Below are 16,790 nucleotides of genomic sequence, written 5' to 3'. Positions count from 1 at the left end.
TTAAAAGAAAAATGCCTGCTCTCTGAAAAATGAAGGCTTTCAGGCAATCTGCAGAACTCTTCTCCTCTTTAATGGGAGTAAAAACTGAATGCTGCCATATTTTGCTAAGCGTCATTATTACCTGTCATCCTTGCGTCCTCTCTTCAGATCAATCGGCTGTACTGAAGTCGCATTACTGCTAAATTATTGGAGGAGCATTAGGTTTTTTTTTTTTTTTTTTTTAACTTGACAGTGTCTTTACTTCATTTTTTTTCTTACCTTGTCACCTCTGTGAGTAATCTTAATAATGCCATTGTCAGAAACAGATCTTTATCTTATATCAAATGAGATAAAAGTCAAATCTCCAAAATTATGAAGACCCAGAATCTTTTAAATCTAACTAGGGATAGAATATATCCTGTTAATTTGTCAGCTTTCTAGGTGAACCGCCTACACAAGACAGTAAGGATTAATCAAGCAAAGGAGACTTTTGAAAAATATATTTTTCTAATTATACAATCTCTTCACAGTGGACTGGGGTTAATGCAGAGCTAAATTCTGAGAGTCAGTAACAAGAAAAGAGACCCAAGTATATGAATTGTCTTATAATTACCTGAAAAGAAGATTTTCCTTCTGGCAATCATGAGCTATTAAAAGTATTAATCTGATATTTTTGGCATCTAATTTCTTTCCTTTTAGATAATTTAGGGAAATAATTGAATGGTTTTATATTATTCTCTGTTCTTATCAAATAAGCATCAAGTATTAGTTTCATTTGGGCATTAACGCTTAGCCATTTCTGAAGAATTGCAGCTAAAATGCTTTAGTAATTGGTCATATTTTTTGCAGATTTAACTCAACTCATGAATATTGCAAAGATGTTGTGTCTTCTTTGGTACACTTGACCAGCATACCTCCTGAGGATACAAAAAGGCTGCATTTTTCTTAAGATCACTAGGAAAGTCACTTTCATCTGCCTGATTTTTGTCATCAGGCTTGTTTACAATACTTACTACAGCGATACTTGGGAATTCCAACAGAGAATTAAGGTTGCTAGAAAAATGGGAAAATAAGTTTGTTTCTTAACTTCTTAACTTTGGGGAGGGTGATATTTATATTTGTCAGATTTCACTGGAGTAGCGCCAAGATGTGGATTTTCTGGTGGCCATTTATGAAGAAGGGACTGGGGTGAGGGATAGAGATTTGAAAGTCTTGAGTATCATCTCTGAGGAGGCCAATTGTTCAAGCTGATGAGTAGAGGGGGAGAAATGTGTTAAAATTTAGGCTTGTGCATTGGGAAATCCCCGCAAAGGGAAGGGAGAAGGGACACAGAAGACATAGGAGAGTGGTTGGAGAAATGGGAGGAAAGCTAAGAAAGTATGGTATTCTTGATTCTTATTGTAACAATAGCAGTCATGTTAGTTGTACCCCAACTCTTTGTGACCCCATTTGGGATTTTCTTGGCAAAGATGTTGGAGTGGTTTGCCACTTCCTTCTCCAGCTCATTTTACAGATGAGGAAACTGAGGCACACAAGGTAAAAGTGACTTGCCTAGGATCACACAGCTGTAAATGTCTGAGGACAAATTTGGATTCAGGTCTTCCTGACTCCATGTCCGCCACTCTGCCTGTCCACCTGCTCCATTCTTGACACAAGAAAGAGTAAAAATGGAGACCAGTCACCAAGAATAAAAGTAACAGATGTTTAGAAGGATGAGAAGAGAAAGTATTACTGGATTCAGGGGGAAAGAATATACATAATGTCTAGTATGTACCAAGAACCATGTTAATTACTTTTTAAAAAGCCAGTATTTAAGCAGAGTTGGGTTTTTCAATTTTATTTTAATAGTATATTATTTCCCCAATTATATGTAAAGATGATTTTCAAAATTAATTTTTGTAAGATTTTGGGTTCCAAATTTTTTTTTTCCACCCTCCTTTTCTTCTTTATTTCTCCTCTTCCCATGCTTGCAAGCAACCTGATATAGGTTATACATACATATATATATATATATATATATATATATATATATATATATATTCATTTAATTCTTACAGTAAAGTTGGAAGGTAGGTACTATTATAATTTTCCCCATTTTATGTAGAAACTGAGCCAAGGGTGGCGTGACTAGACCAGGGTCTCACAGTCTGAGACTGCATTTGAACTCAAGACTTTGCAAATTTAAGCCCATCCACTACTGTGCCATGGATGGATTTGAATATAAGATTTAAAAAAAAAAAAAAGCCAAAGCATTTATTCAGCACTTTCTGTGTCTGCCACCAGAAACTTAGATTCTGAGGATAGGAGGTAGGTAGAGATACAACATGGAGAGAGATAAGGAATTATGGGATAATTTGAAGGGAGAACCTTATTGCCTGTAGGTTTCAGGGAAGATTTCCCAGATATGAGATAATATCTGAGCTCTGTGTAGAACCAAAATAAGGAGTGAGACACAGAATTGAGGAATACATGCAGCACATTCCAGCCTTGGTGGAAGATTTGGGCAGATGCTCCGGGTTGGGAGATGGTATGTGGAATCTGGGCAATGGCAGGAATCCACTTTAGCTGGAATAACCAGTATAAGTGAAAACTAGCCAGAAAGAGGGATGAAAGCCTTTGAGGGTCAAGAGGCTGGCCTTTTATTATAAAGAAACCACTGAGGATTTGAGGGAAGAACAGCAAGATGGATGGTCCCAGAGTGTTGGGGGAAGATGGTATCATCCTCAGTGGAATAAAGCTATCTTGGGGTAAGGCTGGTTTTGAGAGGGAAAGGTCATGAATTCTGTTTCTGATATGTTGACATGTACTGGCTTTGCCTTAGCAAAGTTATGTTGGCAGCTAAGCAGAGGATTGATTAGGAAGGTGAGGAGAGAATGGAAACAGAGCTCAATTGGGAGGCTTTTGCATTAGGGTCATGAAACCATTATTAGGGTCTGTGCTAGGATTATGGCTATATAGATAGATAGAATGGACACATGTGACATCTGCTGTGGATGTAAGAAAATTTGGATGTGGGGCAATGTGTCACAAGAGGAGACAGATGCGATTTAGGAAACATTTATTAAATCTCTACTATTTGGGATACATTTATTAAATATCCATTAAGTGCTGCAGTTCAGGCAACATTTATTAAATTTCTACTAAGTGCCACAATTCAGGACACATTTATTAAATACCTACTAAGTGTGACAATTAAGGATACATTTATTAAATACCTACTAAGTGAGACAATTCAGGATACATTTATTAAATACCTACTAAGTGAGACAATTCAGGAAACATCTATTAAATACCTACTAAGTGAGACAATTCAGGATACATTTATTAAATATCTACTAAGTGCTGCAATTCAGGAAACATTTATTAAATACCTACTAAGTGTGACATGAAAGAAAGAAAAGAGAAAAAAAAAGATGAAAATAGTATGCATTCAGTCTCTCCGTAGTTCTCTCTGGATGCAGATGGCATTTTCCATCCAAATTTTATTAGAAGTGCCTTGGATCACTAACATGCTGAGATTTAGTTATCATAGTTGATCAAAACACAATCTTGTTGCTATGTACAATGTTTTCCCAATTCTGCTCACTTCATTCAGCATCAGTTCATGTAAGTCTTTCCAGGCTTTTCTGAAATCAGCCCGCTCATCATTTCTTATAGAACAATACTATTCCTTTCATATACTATAAATTGTTCAGCCATTGCCCAATTCATGAACATCCACTAATTTTCCAATTCTTTGCTACCACAAAAAGAGCTGTTACAAACATTTGTATACATGTGGGTCCTTTCTCCTATCACAAGACTTGATCAGTTTTGAAGAAAGCCAGGAAACCAACCTGAGTCATAGGGAGATAGTATACCATGGGGGAGGAACAGGAAGATAGATGGTCACAACCTGGTTGATGAGGGAGATGGGATCTCCCATTCATAAAGCCATTCTGAGGCAAGACTGGTTTTAGGAGGAAAAGTCATAAATTCTGTTTCAGACATGCTGAGTCCTTGGTGCTAATGGGTCATCTGGATGGCTTGAGTGGGCTACTGGATTGTCCAGTGGGCAATCAGCAATAAAGGAATGGGGTTCGAGAAAGGAAGAGGATTGGACATATAGCTTTGGGAGTTCTCCCTTCTAATCCTAAAAGTACTTATTAAGCTCCAGTTGTGTGCAAGGCAGTATGCATTAGTCACTAGGGATACCAAGAACAGCCCCCCTTGTCTCTTCTCGGCCCAGTGCAGTTTTGTCACTTACCATGTTCATCTGATCAGCTTGTTGCTATCTGTTGTTTCAGTCACCAACTCTTGGTGACCTCATTTGGGATTTTCTCTATAAAGACACTGGAGTGGTTTGCCATTTCCTTCTCCAACTCATTTTACTGATTGAGGAAACTGAGGCAAAATGGATGAAGTGCCTAGGCTGGATTTGAACTTGGCTCTTCCTGACTCCAGACCTTTTGTGTTCTTTAATCAGCAGAGACGGCCTTTTAGCTACAACAGAACTCAGTTGCATAACTACAGGAATTCATTTCAATTCAACTAATATTTGTTAACTACCTATTCTGTTTAAGGCACCAGAAATACAAAAATGAAAAATAACATAGTTCCTACCTTCAGAGAACTTATATTCTGTTAATGTTTGTGCATAATGGAAGTAACCCAGGGAGTTTGGACTGAGCCCTTTATTTATTTATTTATTTTTTTCCCCAGTTACATGTAAAACAATTTTTTACATTTGTTTTTAAAACTTTGAGTTCCAGATTCTCTCCTTCCCTCCTCTTCTCTTCTCCCCATTGATAAGGCACAAGTGAAGTTAGGAAACAAGGAAGTTAGAAGTTTTTTCATAAAAGCCATGTTGTGAAAGAAAACATTTCCCCCACCCCCCTCCTCAAAAAACCCTCAAGAAAAATAAAGATAAAAGTATGATTCAATCTGTATTTAGACACAATTAGTTCTTTCTTTAGCTATGGATAGGGAAAAAAAAAATTTTATCATAAGTCCTTCAGAGAAGTCTTGAATCATGTATTACTAAGAAAAGGAAAGTCATTCACAGATGATTATCCCATAGCATTGCTATTGCTTTTGTACACAGTGCATTTCACTTTGCATGAGCTTATGGAAGTCTTTCCAGATTTTTCTGAGAGCATCCTGTTCTTCATTTCCCATAGACAATTCCATCATAATCATATATCACAATTTATTCAGCCATTCTCCAATTGATGGGCATCTCTTCAGTTTTCAATTCTTTGTCCTGAGAAAAGTCTACTAGAATTCTTTTTGTACTTTTCCTTTTTAAAAAATCTCTTTTGTGATTCATGGCTAGTAGTGGTATTGTTAGGTCAAAGGACCTGCAAGATTTTATAGCCCTTTGGGCTTAGTTCATATCTTTTGATCTTTTATCTATTGGGGAATGTAAACTCTTTAGTAAGATGGAACTGTGAAGAAGGAAATTTCTCTTAGGTTGGGAGGATGTACCTAACATTTCTTTAAAAACTAATGTTTTATTGATGTTTTTTGTTTTCAAGGTTACAGTTCTAACTAAAGAACCCTTATCCTTTATTGTCCCATGGTAACAAAGAAAAATAAAAGGAAAAAAGTACAAGCAACTGCAAAGTGGGTGCATCTGGGCCTATACACTCCCACCCCCAATCCTGTCATGGAAAGAACAGGGTTGTGTTTTCTCTTTACAGGGGTATTTTGAACCCACGAGAGATTACAGAGGAAATGACTAGTAATGATTTGAGGGATTCACATGCTGTGGACTCAACTCTGGAATGAAACATGTGCTGTACCTCTTTATTAAGATAGCTTTTTCACCATTTTCCAGATTTGGTGTTCACTTAGACAGCTGGGAGGCTTCCCGTCCCACTAAGGTAGTTTCACATATTTCTGAGGATCACACCGATTTCAAGGTTTTCACTTTGCCCAGCAGACCATGTTCTCTATAGGGAGGGTTTTACATTTTAACTCCAGTTATTTTGTGGCTAAGTGAAAGGAAGCCTGTTTATAATTCTCTGTGTTATTGCCAATAAACCGCCCTTTCTTTCTATACAGACTTGTAAAATGCTGCTTGAGCTGGGAGGATCTGTTTCATATGGTAATTTCTATTAATGAGTCAAGACATAGAAATGTTAAATTTTGCCCTAAACTGCCTCCTGTGAATTAAGGGAAGACTGTTGTAGTCAGTGTGACAATTTCTTCTGGTGATTCAAAACAAGAGAATATAATTGTGTCCACAACCTATTTAATGTTCTGAATTGAAATATCATCACCCAAAATGTATTTTGCTAGTTGGGGTAGGTAACATTATTTTGACATTTGGATTTAGGAGGGAACCAATATATATTTCCATACTTTCACCATCAATAATTGGGAACCGTAGTTCTTTCCTTATTCATTCAATAAATATTTAACACCCATTGTGTTGATAGCATTGCATTAGGCTCCGAGGGAGTTCCTAAGAGCTGTGCAGACAGGGCTCTGCCCTCCAGGGGGGCATAAAAGAGACAATTACATTTAATTGTTTCTAACTACAAGCAATGGGTTGTCCCTGCACAAAACTTCTTGGCCTTGTGGGATGGGAGATGATTGTGCTCTGGGCATTTCTCTGGAGGAGGGCATGCAGGGATTGAACTCCCCTTTCTTATTGGAAATAAAACCTTTACATCTTTTTTTCAGACTCTTCTGGGGAGTAAGCTTTTTTTCAGTACATCGGGCAGGCAGGCAGGCAGTCTGTGCATTTGTGAAATTGTGTGCCAGGCACTCTATTGTAGAGTTCTGGGGCTGCAAAGAAAGGCAAAAATATAGACTTTGCCCTCAGGGAGCTTACAGTCTAATGAGGGAGGGGCAGCTAGTTGGTGCAGTGGATAGGGCACCAGCCCTGAAGTCAGGAGGATCTGAGCTCAAATATGGCCTCAGACACGTAACACTTTCCAGTTGTGTGACCCTGGGCAAGTCCCTTAACCCCAATTGCCTCAGGGGGGAAAACATCTAATGGGGAAGAAGATGTACAAATAACTAGTGTTTATGTAAGACATCCATTGTGTAAATGGAGGGTAATCTCTGAAAGGGATATGGAGGGATGGTCAGGGATCTCCTGTAGAAAGTGGAAATCTTGAATGAGGTCCAGAAAGCCTGGAGGTAAAGAGTGAAAGCATTCCTTGTGTGAAGGATAGTCATTAAAAAGCTACTAAGTTAGGACAGTCACATATTTGTAAATCTATATCCTCATTCAACTTCTGGAAGAATTAAGAAGGCTTCGAGTAGAAGTTGGTTCTTGGGCATAATTTTGAAGGCAAAAGGATTCTGTTATAAGTCAGCCCATTTTCAACAATTAGCAAAAGGTGTTTGGCTTAGTCATAGCCTAAAATTAGCCCACAGCCTTAGGACTCTCAGGTCAAGTTTTGTTTCTTTTTAGGGAAAGAGGCACACTTCTTCATGCAACACATCTTTATTTATTGCTTTCCTTATCTATAAACCTGTGCTAAGCTAGGTGAGGAATATAGAAAGGAATAGCAATAGATGCTTTTTGTTCAAAGAGACAGAATATAGATGAATAAAGTATTAAAGATAGTTGTTATACACCTCATAAGATGGAGTGTTGTATACGCCAATAGATCAGAAATAGGGGGTCCCACCTACATCAAAATATTTATGGTAGCACTTTTTGTAGGGCAAAAACCCCTCTGTAAATCAATCAGATGCTCATCATTTGAGGAGTAGCTAAAGAAATTGTGGAATCTTAATGCAGTAGAATATTACTATGTCCTAAGAAATGATAAATATGAAGGATAAAGAAAAAGACCTGAATTGATAAGGAATAAGTAAGCAGAACTTAGAAAACATTATACACATTGATTACAACAATGTAAATGTCAACAAATAAAAAGAACTATAATGTGTAACTATTTTTTAAAAATTTATTTTTTTAATATACATTGCTTTATGAATCATATTGGGAGAGAAAAATCAGAGCAAAAGGGAAAAAACATGGGAGAGATTTAAAAAGAAGCAAAATAGCATATGCTGATTTATATTCGGTCTCCATAGTTCTTTTTCTGGATGCAGGTGGCATTTTCTGTCCAAAGTCTGTTGGGATTGCTTTGGATCACTGAACCACTGAGAAGAACCAAGTCTTCCATAGTTGAGCATCACACATTCTCACTGTTACTGTGTACCATAATGTACTCTTAGTTCTGCTTGTTTCGCTCAGCATCAGTTCATGTAAGTCTTTCTGGGCCTTTCTAAAGTCAGCTTATTCATTACATGTGTAACTATAATAACCAAACTTGGCCCCAAAGAAGAGATATGAGTATGTATCTTCCTCCTTAGCATAGATGGAGAGCTATTGGTGTGGAATACTTTATTTTGTTGGAATTGTTTAATTAGCTTTGCTGAAGTGCTTTTTTAAAAAAAAAAAATTTTTTTTCAATAAAGAATAGTTCTGTAAGGGTAATATGAATTAAATCAGTAATTATTAGGTTAAGAAATTTTAACTTGATATATTTTAACTTTAATTTTTCTTTAACTTAAACAGAGGAGTGAATAATTGCCAAGTGAATCTTATGGACAGAAATGCTATGGCTTCAGAGAAGGGGAAGAAAAGTTGGACTTGAGTTAGACTTTGAAAGATGAATTAGATCTGGTCAAGCCACTGCCAGAAATGCCAGATAATTAATTAAAGAACACTTAAGTGTCTAGTATGTACCAGGCCCTCTACTAAGTGCTAGGAAAGGCAGTCCCTGCCTTTGAGGAGCTCACAATTTAATGGGGAAAGTCAAAAATTAGTAAGATAGACCCTAGTTTTGCAATCTTCAAGGGCTATTCAGTCCTTAAAAAAAAAATTTTTTTTTTTTTCATTGTCAATTTTTCATTGAATTTTTCTTGGATATAGGCCCTTAAAAGAGAAACTCTTTTGAAAGGAAAAAAAAATAAAGATATAAACTAAAAAATCATACCAGCTGTATCCCACCCAGGTGTTACATAAGTTCATTTTAAATAAAAGTGTAGTCTTTGTGTAGAACAGTCTCTCCCCTTATGTTTCTCCCTTTTATTTTTTTCTTTTAGGTCTTTTATTCTATTCTTCTTTCATCTTTTTCTTTTTGAGAAAACATCTGAACTGTTTGTTGTCCATTCCTATGATTCTTGGGCATTTGGAGGTGTTTTGGGGATGTGACCTGAGAGGTGAATCCAGTCCCTCAAGAGATAACGGCTTAGCTTTACTTCCCAGTTCTATTGTTTTTTTAAAAAACAAAACAAAATTTCTTACTCTTGATGTTCTTACATATGCTTGTAAATGCACAAATGAGCTATTTTCTACAGACTTTGGGTGTTGTGAAGCCATGGGTTATTAAACACTTAGGTAAAGGTATTTGATCTTGGGCTATAGTATCTGCTGTAATTACTTAAAACTAAGCAATATCACACTGGCAATGATTTTGTTGCTAATTACCAAACTGATCAGACCACTTGGTCTTCATTTGGTGATCTTGGAATGCCTCTGATTGATTTTTAAAAATTCAGGTGATTGATCTTTATAGAATACAATTAAAAGAACTTCCTCAATAGCCATGTATTCTTTATGACCTAAAATATTTTCTCCTTTCATCCTGCAGTGTGCCATGCTGAATTGAATGCCATTATGAACAAAAACTCAGCCGATGTGAAGGGTTGTACCATGTATGTCGCCTTATTCCCGTGTAATGAATGTGCTAAACTCATCATCCAGGCAGGTAAGAGCTGGTGCCAGGTTGATTTGTCACATTTGCATTGCTGTCTGTTCCTGAGTACCTCATCACGGATGTATTTGATTTTAAATTGCTGTTGTTTAGATCTAAATTAATTGCACTATCAACTTTGCAGGAGATTTCCCATGTTTTGTGTTTGAATGGTGCCAGGTATTCTAAGACTAATTGTATCCTCTGTGATTCTTAGCATGTTTTTAATTTAGGTTTGCAACTTCTTAAACCGCCGAACTGCCAAAGAACAACACCAGCATTGAATATAATTACTGTCAATTTACTGTACTCTGACATATTATGCATAGATTAGGGGGGGAAATGAACTTCTGTCTGAAACAAGGTCAGTTGGGAGCTTCTCTATGAAATTTTAATTTGTATGTAATATAGGGTAGATATTTGAAGATTTTAAAATATCTTTGTTCAGAAATGTCAGAAGACTTACATGATCCTCCTTTAATTTTTCCTCTTATTACAGTTGCTATAAATCTGTGTTCTTGCAGCAAGGGTCCTGCTCAGAATGTTTCTCCTTCTTCAGACTATGAGATCCAAATATTGAGCTAAATACAGTATACTTTATCTCCATAAAACTCTCGGCTTGAGTCCTAAACACTTATCATGTTGGCCAGATGTGTGGCTTAAAGGGCCCGTTTATCATGTGCCTCCATGCGGTTCTGAACAGATCAAGTGTGGGGGTATTGAAATCAAAAGCCTCTTGTTGAAGGGTTCTTATAAAAATACTTTTTATCAGCCCCTTTTTGTGTTCTCGCTTGGGTTTATTTTCCCGTATTGTATTTTCCAAAGAGAACAATGAAGGAGAAGCAAAAATCACAAAAAGCACAGCCTTGTTTTTGTGTGGGTAGGCAAGAGCAGGGGAAAAAGGGAGAGCCCGTCAGCACAGGTAGGGTACCTTTCCTACTTGATACATTGTCAGAAGGAGATGAGAACAAGTACATTCTGACTTTGCTCCCAAAGAACTAGTTTGAAATAAATACATCCATACCTCTCAAACTATAAAAACATTAGAATTGGAAGTATTTTGGTACTTATTTCTACATCAGAGACTCTTTAGGTCATAGACTTCTCTGATGATGCTTACAGAGTCCACAGAATAATGTTTTTAACAGCATAAGATAAAATACATAGAATTGCAAAGAAAACTAGATATTGAAATTATCAAAGAAATTTTAACTTGGAGTTCATGGATTTCATATTAAAAACTCTTAATTTTCCAGATCTTCTCCACTCCTTTTCCCAAATTAGCATCTTGAGTTATGATCTGTGAATGTAGAGTTTATAAATTTAGATCATAGAGGCCATTGAGTCCATTCTCCTCACTTTACAATTAGGAAACTGAGACATAAAGATATTAAGTGATTTGCTAGCGTCACAGAGATGGGGTGAGGTAAGGCAGAGGCGGATGGGGAGGCCTAGCACCTGTGCTGTGAGGGCTGCCGATCCCTTCTCAGAGATGCTTTCCATTTTTGGTGTCCACCTGGCATCCTGTAGCTTTGCAATGGCCACACTCCAGTAAATCATCTCAGCTCTTGGGTAAATCCAAGTTAAGGGTAACTGATGGGCCTCAAACCCATTGGTGAGTTGGGGGATGTCTACCCCAGAATGTGAAGCCTTCCCTATGGGAACAGTTTGTTCCAGTGTCCAGGAAGCTCGATGAAGCAGGTCCTTAAAACATGGTCAGACACCAGATGCCAGGGTCATCCACTGCATCCTCAGCCATCACTAGTTGTCTCACTGTCTCACCATTGGATCTCAGTGACTCTGGAAGAAAGAGTGAGGCTGATGACTTTATTTAACTCTGCCATACTTAAAATCCAACTCACTCACAAGTCATCACCTGAGATGTCATTGGTCCTTTTTGAAAATAAAGGACAAACAACAAAATTGATGGTATGATTTAAAACTTGCTCTTCCTGACTTCCACCAGACACCTGTTGACCATGCCGTTGACAACCTAGAGTTGGAACCAACTTAATTCAAATTCTGGCTAAACAACTTATTGCAAGTCACTTTAGTGTAACCCTGGTAACTGCCCTTTGGTGCTGGTTGGGATTTCCTAGGTAGACTTTATACTATCTTAATTTCTTCATGTCAGCCCTGGTCCTTCCTGAGTGAATTTAGAGTGTGTCTACTTGTGTCAGATCTCAGTTTTCTCATCCATAAAATGAGGGAGTTGGACCAAAGCTGATTTCTGAGGTCCCTTCCAGCTGGAAATCTTCAATTCTATATAACTAAAATTCTATCATAATTTTTAATTAGGCCTTAAATGTTTGTAATTTTCCATTTCACCCTAGGGAAGTGAGAGTGGGAATCTAATTTGGTTATTGGGCAAATTATGTACTAACTGTCCTTTTGTATGTCAGAAAATAAAAAATAGGGATTTCTTTCCTAGTGAGAATTGGAATTGTCTATAAGCTCACCTAAAGTGTAATTAATCAGACACTACAAGGACTCCATCTGTTTCTGTAGTCTTATATATTATCTGTATCTGCATTTCTTAATGGACTTTTCTACATTATCTCTAAAGGTATAAAAGAAGTTATTTATATGTCTGATAAATACCACGATAGTGATGAAACCACAGCTGCAAGACTCATGTTTGACTTGGCTGGGATTAAATTCAGGTAAAAAGGATAAACTTTTGATTGATGTCAGGCTTTTATTTTGTTTGTTTGAGTTCTGAAAATCTCTATTCCTAATGAAGAAGTGTATTTGACTTAAATCAACATTGGAGTATGCCCACTAATTCCTCTCTGGGATACCTGACTTTCTTTGCTTTATTGGGGCTTTTGAAATGATAGAAACACTGTCAGCGTAATAAGAATCCGAACAATGTCATCCAAAGAATAGATTTTTAAAAGCTATGACAGGAGCATCTGAAGGCAATCTGTTTAACAGACTTCAATTCCAGTAACTTTCTAAGGCTTTGACTAATTATTCTAGGAGGGGGGGGATTTAAAAATTCACAGGGTTTTACAATATTAACATAAGACCTTCTTAAATTTTGCAAATATAACAAATGTGGCATAGAAAATTTAGGATGAAAGCAGCCTGCTAGGTTGAGACGCCCAGGAATTCCTACAGCAGTATTTTAAATTGAGGTTTGAAGTTATTCAGTTATTTCTTGCCTTCAAAAGCTATTTAGATTTTGATCATCATCTTGGCTAGGCAAAAGAGGAATATAAGATGTTTTACTTGCAAACTAGATCAGTCACCTGGATTCCTGGGGAAAACTTAGTTGAGTCTTTTTAAGGTTGCAAAGTGGGTCTGGATGGTTTATAACGGTCAGCAGCTTGATCAACAGTGAGTTTAAGATAATGGCTTAAGGTCTTTGCCCATTATGTTAATGGTGGTAAGGATATGGGCTGTGCTTAATGAATCTCTTGAATTAAACAAAGTGTTCTGCCTTTTGAGACTTTAACTCCGCAATATTTGCATAATCCTTTGTTTGCTGGTTGATACAAAGAAATGTATTTAGTTCCCAAATGTTGTCTTTTTTTTAATTACTGGGGAAGACCTGCTAATGTTGTTGTTTTATTAAAGTGTTCAGGGCTCGTTTTAATTTTATACTTGCAAATATAATTTTTAAATGGCTTTCTATTAAAGTTTATTGATTTGTCTGCCCCTATGCACGAGGTGAAATAAAACGTAAAACTCAAGCTGCTAGAAGTTCACTTTCTAAATTTACCTAGAAAATAAGCCAATATTGGGGGGGAATAAATTGCTGGGGGGGGGGAGCCAGTAAATGTAATATAATGTCCTGCAGCTTACTTGTTAGAAATCCTTTGACTCCCTGATAATTCATGAACTCCAAAAGCTAAAAAACACACAATTGAAGCAACCCCATGTGTCTTTTTGTCTTTTGTCTTTTTTGTCCATGTTTCTCTCAGCATGGTGCATCCTAATTGGCTCTGATAAAATTTCATGCAAAAATAGGGTGTGTTTTTTCCTTACAGAAAATGTTGGTTAAACCAGAGCAAATAAATTATTTTAAACTACTCAACAATATAAAATTTTTATACTTTTTTTTTTTTTTTGTTTAGGAAATTCACGCCCAAGTACAGCAAGATTGTCATTGACTTTGATTCAATTAACAGCAGACCGAGTCAAAAGCCTTAGTGAGTTACATCTCATTAAAACTCTAGAAGATTGGGATTATCCTCTTCTTAAGAAGCTGCTAATGCCTTTCATCTTGAAGTTACCCATAACTTTTTAATAGCCAGTACAGCAAAAGTAGACATCTAAAGAATATAAAGCCTCAAATCTTCCTTACTGTCTCTCTGGTCACATGGAATCTACATGTATTTAAACTATTGATTTGAGATTTGAAATGGAGAAACATGTATAGCTTGGACAAGGCTGGGGTAGGAGGGATTCTTCCTCCTCTAGAAGAAACACAACACAGTGAAAGGAATCAGATTTGGAGTGGGAGAAGCTGGGTTCGAATTCTGTCATACTATAAATTGGGCAAATGACAATTTGTTGCCTTTGATTTTTTCATCTGTAAAAATAACAGGTCCATGGTCTGGGGCTCTATTTTAAGAATGCCTTACCTAGCTTGGTACCTAATCATTGGAGCTGGTTGGGATTACTTAGGTAGACCACACCATCTTATTATTTTGGTTTAGTCTTTCACTAAACACAGTATGCTTACTTGTGCTAAAAGAACAGATAAATAATTGTTGTTGTCTTCTTAGCAGGAAAGAGCAGACACACTGGGTTGAACATCTGGTCTCAATGAAGTAGAACATGGAAGTGCCCTTGTTAAAAACAGAGGCTCAAATTGCAGTAGTTTCAACATAGCGCTAGGCATAGGTCACTAAAAGGTGGTGATCACATATTTATGATTGCTAGCTTGTCCTGTCAGATTCTGACCGAGGGGCAAGCACTATATCAGTAAATATGGACTGAGTGCTTACTTGAATGATCCAGGCAGTTAGTTACCTTAGTCATGAGATCTAAGCAAAAACAGCTGTTTTTTTTTTTTTGTGAATTATTTTATGCTTTTCTGTCAGATCCTGCATTTAATTCAGCTTGTTCTTTATAGTTCCATATATTGTCAATTTTATGGAATAATCTATTTCCAATCCTAAAAACAATATAGGTTTAAGGTCAAGGATTCACAGGATTTCATGTTTCAAGGGATTTTCAGATAAAAATTAGTGCACCCTTCATTTAACAGATGAGGCAACTGAGGCAATAAGAAGGGAAACCCAGGAAACAAGTATTAGAGTTGACATTCTGACCCATAACTCCAAACCCGTTGTTCTTTCACCTTCCCCTTCTTGTCTGCTAGAAACCATGTCTCCATATCAATCCTGGGTTCTGTCTGTCCTCTTGAAGACCACCTTTGTTCATAACCTGGGTTACTAACATGAGATCGAATTTAAAATAAAAACACTGAGCCCACTTGGAGGCAGCCTGTTCTAGCTAGAGTGGTGACTTGGGCGTATTTAATCAAGCTGGCTCATTGCCTTTGTCTTCAAAAATATTGCTTAACCAAACAGCCTCACTAATCAGCACGAGGTTTGGGAATGCATGTCAGTGCACCTTGTCTTTTATCTAATTTAATTTTTTATTAGCTATGTTTAGTACCTTTGTTTAGAAATGACTTTCCTCCTAGAGAGCATTACTTGCTCTGTCTTTTAAAAAAATAAAATAAAGCATTATATTTTGCTGAACTTTTATCTCGTCTCCAAGGTTTTTGTACTCCATATTTTCAGTCATTATGCAATTTGGCGTTTTACCAGTATTATTAAAATCTTATTAAAATCTACTAACTGAAGTATGCTCATCATTATATTATCATATTGTATGCTTAATTCTACAGTTCCTGCCATGCTTGTTAGTGGTGCCTGGAGCATGAAACAGACACTGCTATTCAGGCTTCTAAGATGCCATTCATTCAAGCTACTAACATTGTAGATTTTCTCCTGGGAAAATCTGGAGATTTAAAATAAATATATAAATAAATCTTCCACGAGGTTGGAGTATGTAGGATTAAAGAAGGAAGATTGACTTAATTTTTCCAGGGGACACTGTATGTGGTCTTTAGGGTAGAACTCAGAGCCCTACCCCTGGAAGGGGAAGATCACCCATCAAATTGGACTTGCCTTTGGGGATGGGACTCCAGTGAAATAAAAGGGGAACCAAATCACAGTGAAACAGAAAAAAGAAAACAGAAAAAGACTCCAATTCAGTAATAGTATTATTAAGCTCTTAACTATGTGTGAGGCACTAGACCACTATGGGCCATGTCTTCAAATGTCCCACATGGGCAAGAACGAAGGTTGGGGTATATAGGGTTAAACAAGGAAGACTGACAATTTTTCCAGGGGACACTATATGTGGTCTCAAGGTCACCAGGCTTAGCAGAAACCAAGCCAGCTTGAATTCTCCAGTTTGAGGCAGAAAAGTGTTCTAGCTCAGCAACTAGAGGTAAAGACACTAAAGGCACACTTCTTCCCTCTGGGACTGTACCCTAACAAGCCCTGTGGCTGGCTCTGCATTAAGTGGGATACAAAAAAATTAATGGAGGAAACAACATACAAACACTACGTGGACTATATTACTGATGAAATTCATTGGAGATGATCTTAGATGGAAGGACCTACTATTAAGGAGCACCTGCATAGGATTCTTACAGAAGCTGGGACCTTAGGTGAGACATAAGAATGCCAGGAGGCAGAGTGGAAGAGGGAGAAAATATCCAACATGGGTGGTGGTCATTGAAAATGCAGAATCAGGAGACCTACATATCCTGAAGGGAGTGAGGTATAAGGAGACTTAATCAACTATAAGAAGATTAGGGCTTGGATCTGTTCCCCAGAACTACTGGAAAAAGGATAATTGATGACAGAGGACTCAGGAGAGGGGAAATTGATCTTATGCATTGTACTCCTATAAGCCAGGATTGGAAGGAAAGAAATGGAGAAAGTTGGACAGTGCTTCCTTTTTCCTTTTTCTCTGTAAAACACTTCTCCAGCCATCCAAAGAGTAAAGGGGGAGAACAAATTACACAAGGATAATAACAGTGCAAAAATGGATGGCTGAAAGACCCAAGAA

General features: G+C 37.2%; 1 protein-coding gene across 1 annotated transcript in view; it reads left to right on the top strand.

Moving 5' to 3' along the window:
* DCTD (dCMP deaminase) overlaps window positions 1-15,409 on the top strand; it is a 42,729-nt gene extending 27,320 nt beyond the window's left edge. The window contains exons 4-6 of the mRNA XM_031941425.1: window positions 9,585-9,701; window positions 12,253-12,349; window positions 13,769-15,409. Of these exons, the coding sequence (XP_031797285.1) occupies window positions 9,585-9,701; window positions 12,253-12,349; window positions 13,769-13,844 (290 nt within the window). The 3' untranslated portion in view covers window positions 13,845-15,409. The remainder of the gene's footprint in view (window positions 1-9,584; window positions 9,702-12,252; window positions 12,350-13,768) is intronic.
* Window positions 15,410-16,790: the final 1,381 nt, after the last annotated feature.

The sequence above is a fragment of the Sarcophilus harrisii genome, chromosome 6 (genome assembly GCF_902635505.1).
Source record: "Sarcophilus harrisii chromosome 6, mSarHar1.11, whole genome shotgun sequence".
NCBI classification, from domain to species: Eukaryota; Metazoa; Chordata; class Mammalia; order Dasyuromorphia; family Dasyuridae; genus Sarcophilus; species Sarcophilus harrisii.
This window is presented reverse-complemented; position numbering and strand designations above follow the sequence as displayed.